Raw genomic sequence first — 11,240 nt, forward strand, 5'->3', positions numbered from 1 at the left:
AGCTTTTACTGGACCACCTTTTACCCCAAACCAGGTGAAATAAGGCAAAAATTGTAATCCAATGAGGAGCAGAAGACACATGAAAAGTGTGGGTGAACATGTGGATAAGTGACAAAATCTGGCACAAGGTTGCAATTTTTGAAGATTTGCTGAATGTGATGAAGAGATTAACTAGTTTGTGGGATAAATGCTGACATAACATAAAACAGAAGGAAGAGTAACTTCTGACAAAGTGCCTTAAATACAAACAGAGATACTGAGGATTTATGCAAAAAGACAGAACAAATTGAAAAGGAATCAAATACAAGGAGGAGGCCTGAACAGGACTGAGCCAATCTACCAGACATAAGCATTTTGGTAGAACTGTTGGAGTAATTATTAGATATGGAATAAATTTAAGACAATATTAATCAACCTGCGGCTCCATACAAGATCTCACCTTTTTTACATCACCATAAAGGGCCTAAATTGAAGTCAAATGACAAGATGTGCAGTGAATAGAGCTGCATATAAGGTGACTACCATAGAAAAATACCAAGTAACAAGAATGGAGAGCCGCTTTTCTCCTTCAGAATCTACTGGAATGACGTTGATCGTGTTGACAGTTGAAAAGTTACAGTAAATCAAAGAGCATAAACACTGGAGCCCCGGAATTAAAGGGTTAAGAGAAGTTGTTGGCAAACTTTTTTAGCACCATTGCAAAAAATACTCAGAAAAGAACAGTGGGCAAGAATTCCATCAAAATAATGATTGCAATCTGACCAGTATTAGTGTAATATGATGGTGACAAGTAGCTGATAATGTCCTGTGATGCTTCGCCGTAAGTTTATAATTTCGCCCCAATTGTTTCCTGTGAACCTCATAGAGAATAATGACACAACTGACAAGGAGTTCTGTGAGAAGTATTTCCCCCCACATCAATGATTAACTATGTCTTTTAACACAACAGATTTGGTATTTGCATAACGTCCTTCCTCATTTCATCTGTGCTTCTCCTTGTCCTTCTTTTCACCAAGTTGTGCATCTTTGTCCAGTTTGTGCACCACTCTGAAAGCTTCCAGAAACTCTGTAAAATCTATACTGCCGTCCTTGTTGAAGTCAATACTGCGGGCCAAGTCATCGATGGCTCGGTCGTCGATGGCAACCCCCAGGTGAGCACTGAAAAGGCGCCAGGTGTGACGGAATTCCTCGATGGAGATGAGGCCTTCAAACGACACACTGCGTTACTGCAAACTCTCACGGGCTTAGAACATTTCAAACTGCTTTATAAGGCCTTTTTCTTACCTGAATGATCTTTGTCGATGATGTTGAAAATGATTTCAATGTCTGTTCGATATCTAAATAAAGTTTCAGCGAGGTTTGGAGCCACCTACACAGAAAAAAAGCGGAGAAAAGGTAAACAACATCAGATTATGACAATGTTTTTTTTGTTCTTTTTTTTTAAAAAACAATATTTAAAAATATTTTTTCAAGAAATGAAACAATTTAGTTAGGTTTCATGTGACAGAATATAAACAGTATAGAAAATCTTGGCTGGAATTGATATCAAGTTTTCTGCTTCTGTTTTCTTTCATCAAGTATTTTCTAAAATACTAAATATTATCTAAAATGTTATCTAAATACTTAATAAATTGTTTAATTTCAATGGAAAAGTGTGTGATGTTTCACATACAATGATTTTTTATCATTACAGAACAGTTTTTAAAAAAATGGACACAGAAATTACACATTTTTTAAATTTTAATTTAATCAAACATTAAATGTTCCTGTTTGCATACAATTTCTGGCACATTATAAATTGTATTAATATTAATACAAAAAAAATTAGCAATCTAACTTTAACCTATAATGATGGGGATCAGTGGGATAATAAAATGGTAGAAAGTCAGCATCAGCCCCCTCCTCTCTGACCTTAGGCAGAGGAGCTCCAGGCTCCATGTCCTCAAAGCAGGACTGATACTCAACGCTGCCATCTGATGCTAGGCGGGCTAAATGCGGGCGAAGCGTCCGCCAAGGCAGGTCCAGCCTCAGTACACACTCCAACACTTGAGCCCATTCACATACTGACACAGTACCTGCATAAAACAACAATAAAGTCACATTTCTGCTGCTTTTAAGAGATAAACATGTCTGCAAAAGTATTTGTTTTGAGAGTTGAGATGGAATGGAGCACCGGTGTTATTTGGATCACGCTGCTGGAAGTTTGCCATGAGTTCAGAGCGATGAGCGAACAGCTTCTCTTTTAGGGCCCGAAGAGCCGAACCTTCAGCAGCTCGAATCCTGCAGGCATAAGGTTGTTTATTCACCATGAAAGAATAGATGTGAATGATAAAGGATAAAAAACAGAAGAAATATTGTTTTTTAAACTTCTGTCAAGACAATGACTTCAGTTTTGTGTTTCATGCTTTTATTTGGAGCTCTTCTTTGTCTTTGTCTAAAAAACATTTTGCTTTCTTTAAATTTTCTTTCCAATCATCGTTTGATCACTTTTTAAAGTGCTCCCAGTGGTGTTTCACTTGCGATTATGGTGTTTTTAGCAAAAATAAAAAAAAACCTGTGTTGTTTTCTGACATAGTTCCTGCAGAGTGGCATTTGTTCCTTAGAAATTCACTTCTGAGTTGGGAGAGGGACTGTTGGTCTGGAGGTCGCCCGCCCCTGCTTCCCAACATCCTTCTGTTTTTTAAACAGCATTTTTTTTGGTCTCCTATTAATTCACAGCTGTTTGAAAAAAGAAATACTCAAAAATAAAATTTTAAGCTTCCTTTATAAATGTGAGAAAAAAAACGTTAAAAACACCAAAAACATAATTTTTACAGGTGTGGGTCTTTAAATAGATAGTGTACTTTTATAAACACTTTTTTTTTAGCCTAAAATGTTAAGTTGCTTCTTTAATAATAATAGGCATTTGTTTTGAAAATAGTAAAGATATTTGTGAAGCAGGTGTATTAATTTGTATGATTGACAAAGGTTTAACCAAAAACATTTTTCTTTTAACCATAAAACTGATATTATAAAAGAAATAGTAAAAAATTTGAAAATAACATTATCTTGTTTTTTCAAAACCAATATATATATTTTTAATGTTTAAACAAAATGTTGCACTTCAGCTTTTGCTTGTCTGAGAGTGTCTATTGTTTTATGGCTGTTTTTCTTCTGTCTTACAGTTCCAGACATGCTCCGTGTACCTCTGAGTCAGGGTGAGTTTGCGTGTTATGCGGCTGACTTGGTACTGGTAGAAGCGTGGAACCAGTTCCCTGCCCAGTTTGATGTAAGCGCCCCGGTTGCTTCCCTCTTCATAATAGTTAGATGCAGAGAAGATGGTGATCACCTACAACATAAGAGCTTTTACCTCTGTGGATTCACACATTTCAGACGGACAGACTTGCGTGAATGCGTTCCGTCACACCTTCCCGCCGTGGCAGAACTCGTACCCCTCCTGCTTGCACTCATGTGACCGGATGAGCATCTGCAGTCCGTGTTGAAGCAGCAGTCTCTGAGTGACGTCAGGGCCGAAGTAGCAGCCTCCGCCTCTGAACGAGTTGGGACTGCAGCCTTCTTGAGTTTTAGGGTCACTCCACAGAATATCTACAATCTACGAGAAAATGGATAAGCTTTGAAAAAAACTTTAAGGTAGGGAGGAAATAAAACTGGACCTCTCTAACCTGTTTCCATTCCTGTTCATGCTGTGGAGGTGATGGGAGGGGAACAGAAGACAGAGAGTCCAGATAAGGCACCTGGAGGACTTTACACGGCAGGCTCGGGGAGGACGGGCATGGACGAAGAGACTGCGAGGAGGGAGTATGAGGTGAACAGACTGAAGAAGACGAAGAGGAGGACGAGGAAGAGGTAGAGACAGCGCTATCGTCTCGCTTGAGCTTGCATCTCCTCTTTCTGAAGACAAATCAGAAATGTATTTAAAAAAGTGCCTGCCATCAGCTCTGTAAGTGCCTCTGAGCTGCTCTTGGACCTCTGGCCTGGAGTTCCTTGGTTCTTGCTGTAGCTGCGACTGCTGCTGCAGGAGCTGTCCACAGATCTCATTCTCTTGACGTGTCTGCAGGATTGACCAATGTCCAGCTGCTCCAAACTGTGCCTGGGAAACCTTAGAGCAGATTTGACCTGGAGATGGAGAACAAAACCCTCACCTAAATATTTTTGCCTTGTATTTTTTGACAGACAATTTGTTGAGAAAAAATGCTTGTATGACATTTAAAACTTAAAAGTTGCTACAAGTGCTCAATTTTTTTAATCTTGAAAGTTTGGGGGGCCTGTAAGACAAACTTAAATTACTATTGTATGTAAGGCTGCATGTATGGTTTGACATAAATTCTTACTCAATGTTAACAAAACAAAAACATGACTTTTAAAAATTGCCATTTTCCTGCAGATTTAGAAGTTCAAGTTGCTATAGGAAATCAGGTGGTAGAAAGAGTAACTAAAACTGAGTTCCTTGGAGTATTTATGGACCACAAAATAAGTTGGAAGCCACAAAAAGGCAAGTCAGAGCTAAACTTGCCAAAGGCATAGCCGTGTTGGGAAAAATGTCACATACTCACTCACAAATCATGTTTACTAATATATTTATCGATAATTTTATCATATTTTATAAAAGAAATCTTTGTGCATCTTACAAAAAAAAAATTATTAGAATAGTTCATGGTGTGAATTATGGAAACATACAAATTCACAGTTTTTAAAGTCGGGTTTAATGAAACTATGGAAATTTAATCAAACAGTTAAGATGATGCTCTTGCAAAAAGTAACATAAACATAGTACATTTATTATGTTTAATTAGAGAAGATTTTGCCTAAAACTTTCCCCGTTGTTCTGTTTGACGTATTTAGAAATTGAAATAATTTCAGAAAGGATATTTTTTTTCTTTAGCTCAATTGGCCAAAAAATCTATTAGGAGTTGTGTTTACCTGGCAACCATGACTCATGGCTCCACTGACCTTATGTCTTTCTATTGAGCTGAGGAAGTCCAAGTCCGTCTGGTCTGAAATCCCACCATGCACTATCAGAACCTTCCCATCAATCACCGTAGCGATGGGCAGCAGGCTGAAGACATCCTGGAACAACTGAAGAATCTCACGGCCGTGGTTCTGAAAGCAGTAAAGAAGAAGTTCACCTCACTAGTTGCGATTTATTCCCTTTGAAAAAAAACAAATAATACTGTGTACAGTACATGGATTTTGTGTACCTTGTACTTCTGCATTACTTCTTTAGTGAAGCCATATCTGAAAAAGAGAAATAAATCTGGATCTTTTTTGTGGAAAGATCTTCATCTTTCCTCTTTTTCCTCCACTAACCTGAGGTTCATAATGTGATCTTCATGGTTTCCTCGATTGAGGTGCATGTAGTCCGGGTAAAGCAGAAAATAGGCAAAAAGGATGATCACCACTTCCACTGACTTTTTACCTCGATCCACAAAGTCTCCGTTAAATACGTATGGCGTCTCAGCAGAGGGAAGCCCATTCTGAACAATAAAACCCAGTCAAAAACACTTTAACCTCTAAATAACGCACATATGCAGTCACTTTTAGTTACGTATTTAACTGCATTTATTTATTTTTGTAATTTTGAGAATATAAAATAGCTTTACCTTGTAAAATATAAGCAGTAAGTCATCAAGATGTCCATGCAGATCACCTGTGTAACAAAAAATGAAAATAAATTCTAACTGACTGCATGCAAACAAATAAAAAAAGACATAAAAATGCGTCTACTTTCTCAAAAGCGTTCTTGAGTTTAATGAGATGCAACTTGCATGGAAGAGGCAGCTGCAGAGGAGAAGTCAAGGGCCTGATCAGTGTGCAAATAAAAAAGACCCTTCTTTCCTGGATAGGCGCCATTAAGGCCCAGTCCACTGCACTTACAAAACATTTAAATACATTGACAATCGTTTGACCGTAAGCAGGTCATTCATTTATTCAGGATCCGGCCATCATTGAATTGATGGCGTTTTTAACATATTTTAGTTGGTTTTTATCATCTGTCTTGAATAATGTTCATGATAAACCCTCAAGTTCAGCAAAGAAACTGAGGCTGAGGCCACTCACCACATATGGTGATGTCCTTTGTGTACGATGTTGACAAATGGATGATGTTTGGCATCTGTTTGAGGAGCTTTTTGGCTTCAAAAAGCAGCTGCAGGACATATCTGGCATGTAGAATCTGTGAGGAGAAGATACTTTGAAGAAAACAGGTGCAGGTGAGATCAATAAAGAAGGCTGTTGTATTTTGGTACCTGCTGCTCCTTGAAGGCACTGAGGAGAGCGTTGGTATCAGAGACACAGAGAGGAAACGATATCCGGGGTCCAGTGTAGGAATCTGGGACTGGGATTAAGGTGTAGCAGATCTCTCGGTCCAACCAGGGGTCTACCACGGGATTCAGCAGCTGGGAGATCAAGTCTGAAAGACGCAAGTATTTGTTACCACATTCAGTTCAATACTTCTATTTTGCAGCAGCCCTTTGGATTCAGAGGCCAGCAAAAGTTGGGCCCAACAGTTAACAGCATATCCTCTATGACTACTTATAGATATTCAGTTTAACAACAGTTCTGTTAAGTGTTCTGGATGTCACAGCACTTTGTACAGAAACACAGAAATTTGGTACATCAGATGGTTGGTGAGGGGAACTCTGAGTTTAATTATTTCTAAGATTCAGTATCTTGTTCCATAAATAAAACAATATTTCTTTTTCTTTACAGGTTGCTTTGAACCAAAACTGCTAATAGAAATGTCTATCCAAACTATATTGTGCAAATTCTTTCTTAAAATCACTGCACGCATAAAAAATGAGCTGGGCTCAAAGAGCAGACTATTAAAATCAAATCTTTTTTCAACTTTACTGTCTTTTTAGAGCAGGGGTGTCCAAATCCAGGCCTTGAGGCATGTTTTCCAACCAGTCTGCTATTGAAGCTAATTATTGGCTAAACACACCTGGTCAGGTAATCAGCAGCAGATAGGATAGAGTGGAAGATTAGCAGGAGGCCGGCCCTCGAGGCCTGGATTTGGACACCCCTGTTTTAGAGTCTTCATGCAAAGTGGTACTGTTAGTTACTACATCCTCTAAGACGACCAACAAATGTCAAATTTCACCAGATATTATTTACAATCTAAGTTTAAAACGGCTGATAAGAAAACTTTAATGACCCAGCATTCTAGTAGTACTTGAACGCATCACTCACGGATGAATCAGTGAGACGTAAAGAGTCTCACGATGGAATCCGTGTGTAACTTAGGTTTCGTCCGTGCATAAGAGGTGATTCGTGCGTATTTTCTAGAGATTTTTGTGTGTAATTAGTTTCAAGCTGTTGTAATTTTAATTTGTGCATGTGTAAATTGTAGTTTTTTTTATTTTGTAATTTTTTTACTTATGCACAAAATGTATTATATGATTACAAATCAAGAATACGCACGCACAAATCCAAAGTTATGCACAAATCAAGAATTACGCACATACAAATCTAAAGTTATGCACAAATCCTAACTTACGCACGCACAAAAAAAAAAAAGAGTATACACGTGCAAATCCTAATTTATGCACAAATCAAGAATTATGCACCCACAAGTCGGAGTGAGTCTGTTTTCTCTCCATAAATTTTGTTAGCCTGGGGGGTTCAGAGAAGACCCTTCCTGGAGGGGCGGTTCTCACCTTATGATGTAAACACGTGAGGACCCGCTCGTTTTCATGGGTATGGGAGGGGCTGCAGTTGAGAGTGCAGGTTTTCAGAGGATTACTCAGAAATGTGTGAACGGATCAAAATACTGCTTTAGGGTTCTTTATAGTGAGGAATGCACAGTATAATACACTTAAACACTTAAACGGTAGATTTTTCATGGTATGGCCATATAACACATTAAATGACCAAATATATATATATTTGGCTTGTTAGATGATTGCAAGTAAAGCTAAAGTCTATCATTTTCGATCCCTCCAGGTATTATTTGTAGTAATCTATAATTAGGGACTATCTGCTCCCTTGAATCTAACCCTTTGTGACATAACAGCACTCCAGTATGCTAATAAAAAACCGATAGACTCTAATTTATGCAATGTAGCACCAAGCATCTCCATACAAGCTCATTGTCCATTTCCCTTTAGTCCACACACAGCTGCATTTCTGGATAAGCCCGTCATTAAGTATGACAATGGGCACGTTTATGCTAACTAAAACTGTGTGTGTATTTTTAGGATTTCACCTCAAAACATTATTTTTCAGGCTCACACAGGTTGCTAAGCGACAAGCTAGTCACACTTGTGGGATTTTTTTTTACACAAAAACGCTATCCCTGAGTTTGTGATTGTGAGGTAGATACAAAAAATGCAGCAGCAGAAAAAAAGGTGATTATTGCATCAAAACATGAATATCATTTCGATGGCATTTTACAGTGGAAATGATCTCAAAAATCTTAAGTAGTCAGAACCCATTTGCAGGATTCCTGGCATTTTACTGACAAAACATTTAAATGTCAGCAGTGTTTAAAGACAGCCTTATCTCAATATTTTTACCAATCCTCCTCATGTGTGTTTATGTTCCTCACCTGGCCCATTTCCACTAAGCTGAGTGAAGTTGTCCAACATGAAACTGAAGAAACTGGAAAGCTAAATAGAGAGGAAAAAAGACATAAAATGTTTATTAGGAACCTGGAAACAGAAATATGGATGTTCTGACAGGCGAGACAGTCTGCACTGAGGGGACACCTGCAGCTGGTCTTGCTCGCCGGCGTATTCAATGGACTGGAAGATGTTCCAGGTGTACCTGCGTCTCATCTCCAGACGGGCCATGTAGCGCCGATACCACCTCTGGATCAAAACCGCTGCTTTTATCGCTGCAGAAATATGGCACATTTTGTCAGTTCTACAGACTTGAAAACATTCATAGATCACAAAATTGTCCTTTAAGGTCTAAAAAAGGATTTTGGACCACTCCACACACAGTGTCACAGTTTGATCTCGAGAGATGGGTCTTACTCAGAGCCAGGCCAGGGGTTCTTACAGCTTCCTCTACGGAGAAAAACACATCACAAGTCAGTATGAGAAACTAGTAATTAAATAAATTAAATATAATCACATGCACGAGCACACAGACAGACGCACAGCAAGAGAGATAACAAGACACAAGGGAGGCCATGTGCCACACTGGGATTGGAAAAACTCAGCAAATTAAAAGATCTTTTGGGAGGAAGAGCACTCATTAACGAGAGCAGGAGAGACGAACTGTGAAAAAGACGAGCAGCATCTGTCAAACATCTGTGTGTGCATGGGTTTGCATGAGTGTGGACGTGTCGTGAAGTTTGGGTAGAATTACCCAGCATGACACAGATGAGTAAAACACTAACAGTAGTAGTACCATGGTTACTGGAAAGCACTTCCTGAGAAGAATGCACAAAATGAAAAATAAAACAATTTCCTATGAAGATTAAAATCTGTAGTTTGAACTGACAGTGTGATTTCTGAGTTTTTCCATAAACGCTCCGGTCTTTATGTTTCTAATAACATTTGATAAGTAATTTCATTAAGAAAAGGAGTGAACAGGCATTATTCTATTATTTACTGCTAACTTCAATAATAATAATTCAGGTTGTTCAGATGTATGGCCACTTGTTGCTTGTTTTAGGTTTTCATTCCGTTTTAAGTGATAATTCATGGGGAAAAATTATTCAATTTGTCTTTGATTACGTCTTCTGTATGTATATTGGCATTTTGACATCTACACGTTCTATTCTTTTTGTGCACTTCCGTTAAACTACAAAAACAATATACGTAAATGTATTTTCTCTTGAACCAGTCACACATCCCTACCTGTCTCCAGTTTCTTCAACTGTGTTTCTGTGGCAACAGAGGTGCCGCATCCCATGATGGTCAGCAGGGAGACTGGAGGATCACATCAGTTACTTCTGCTTGATGAGATCGTAGCAGGTCGTGCCTGAATGTTGGCTTGCTGAAAGTGAGAAGTAAAGAAACAGATTGGTCCAAACCCCACTCGCAATCATTTCCCCTTCCATTTGACATATTTGTTAGATTTATTCATCGCAGTTAACATTTATATTCTAAACTGTAACTAGTTCTTTTGAATTTATTTCGAAATGACAGTGTAGTCTCCTGACTTTGTTCAATAAATTCAAAAACAGAATGTAACAGAATAAGCACTATTTTTCTATATCCATCAATGACACTTTTAAACTCGTCACGTATTTTGGACCACTCTTTGTGAAAACCTGCTCCAATTGTCGGGTTTGAAGTTTTGTTCCTGCACCAGGCATGTTTCAGCTCCTTCCACTAATTCTCAACTTAGATCAGACCTCAGAAGATCTCTGTAAAATAATATTTTGCTTTTGCCATCCATGGTGATTTCAGCTGTCTATGTTTCAATTTCATGATTTTTATGACCAACGGGACTGAGACCAGGCTCCTGACACAGACCAACACATTTTCTCCAGAATGCTTTGATGATTTTGACACTTCTTTGAACCAAGACACCATAAACCAGATGGAACAACACATCCCCAGACCAAAATTGAGCCTCTTCAATGTTTTACAGTAGAAAAAGTATTTTCTTCTTTGGTATACTTTGGTATTGCATCTGTGAACAAAGGCTACCAAAAAGCTCAAATGTTATCTCATTGATTACTCTCATTCTCTCAGAATCTGTGATTTATTTCACATTGTCATAGACCTACCAAAACTTGTGAAGAATGCGTGCAACAGGGACATCAAGCTGCTTGGAGATGGTCTTGAGTCTTATCTTTCTCATCTCCAGAGACTAAAGTCTCCAGGATGTGGTCCATATTCAGTGTGGTAGACGCTATGGTAAACAGACTGACAGAATAAACCCACAAAGACACCATGTGACTCAGATACAGGTCACACATTAGTTTAACATGTCCATATGGACATACTGTTTTTTATTTTCTAGTCCTGCTCCTGAAAGGACACTGTCCTACATGTTTTCCATTCATTCCTGCCTAAACACGCCTGCTAAGTGGCCTTGTGCTAGAGCGTCCTCCCACAGACTGGAAGGGCATGAGTTCAAATTCACAACTGAGTCATACCAAAGACTCTAAAATGGGACCCTATGCCTTCCTGCTTAACACTCAGCATTAAGGGTTGGATAGGAGGGTTGAACCTCCAAAACGTTCATGAACACAGTTGTGTCTGCAGCTCACCACCCCCCATGGGATGGGTCAAATGAACAAATTTCACACACTTAGATGCATAGCAGCAAATGGGACTTTA

The 11,240-nt window shown here is 38.7% G+C and overlaps 1 protein-coding gene across 1 annotated transcript in view; it reads right to left on the reverse strand.

The window, feature by feature from the left end:
• Positions 1–6: 6 nt before the first annotated feature.
• The window catches only part of ppef1 (protein phosphatase, EF-hand calcium binding domain 1), a 13,632-nt gene continuing 2,398 nt past the window's right edge, over positions 7–11,240 (reverse strand). The window contains exons 2-19 of the mRNA XM_024295217.2: positions 9,807–9,945; positions 8,976–9,008; positions 8,706–8,833; positions 8,546–8,606; positions 6,246–6,409; positions 6,058–6,172; positions 5,601–5,647; positions 5,308–5,474; positions 5,199–5,235; positions 4,951–5,100; positions 3,968–4,116; positions 3,663–3,891; positions 3,407–3,592; positions 3,186–3,328; positions 2,174–2,280; positions 1,912–2,075; positions 1,285–1,369; positions 7–1,204 (exon numbers count right to left, since the gene is read on the reverse strand). Of these exons, the coding sequence (XP_024150985.1) occupies positions 981–1,204; positions 1,285–1,369; positions 1,912–2,075; positions 2,174–2,280; positions 3,186–3,328; positions 3,407–3,592; positions 3,663–3,891; positions 3,968–4,116; positions 4,951–5,100; positions 5,199–5,235; positions 5,308–5,474; positions 5,601–5,647; positions 6,058–6,172; positions 6,246–6,409; positions 8,546–8,606; positions 8,706–8,833; positions 8,976–9,008; positions 9,807–9,861 (2,244 nt within the window). The 5' untranslated portion in view covers positions 9,862–9,945 and the 3' untranslated portion in view covers positions 7–980. The remainder of the gene's footprint in view (positions 1,205–1,284; positions 1,370–1,911; positions 2,076–2,173; positions 2,281–3,185; positions 3,329–3,406; positions 3,593–3,662; positions 3,892–3,967; positions 4,117–4,950; positions 5,101–5,198; positions 5,236–5,307; positions 5,475–5,600; positions 5,648–6,057; positions 6,173–6,245; positions 6,410–8,545; positions 8,607–8,705; positions 8,834–8,975; positions 9,009–9,806; positions 9,946–11,240) is intronic.

This window comes from Oryzias melastigma, linkage group LG3, assembly GCF_002922805.2.
Source record: "Oryzias melastigma strain HK-1 linkage group LG3, ASM292280v2, whole genome shotgun sequence".
Lineage (NCBI taxonomy): Eukaryota > Metazoa > Chordata > Actinopteri > Beloniformes > Adrianichthyidae > Oryzias > Oryzias melastigma.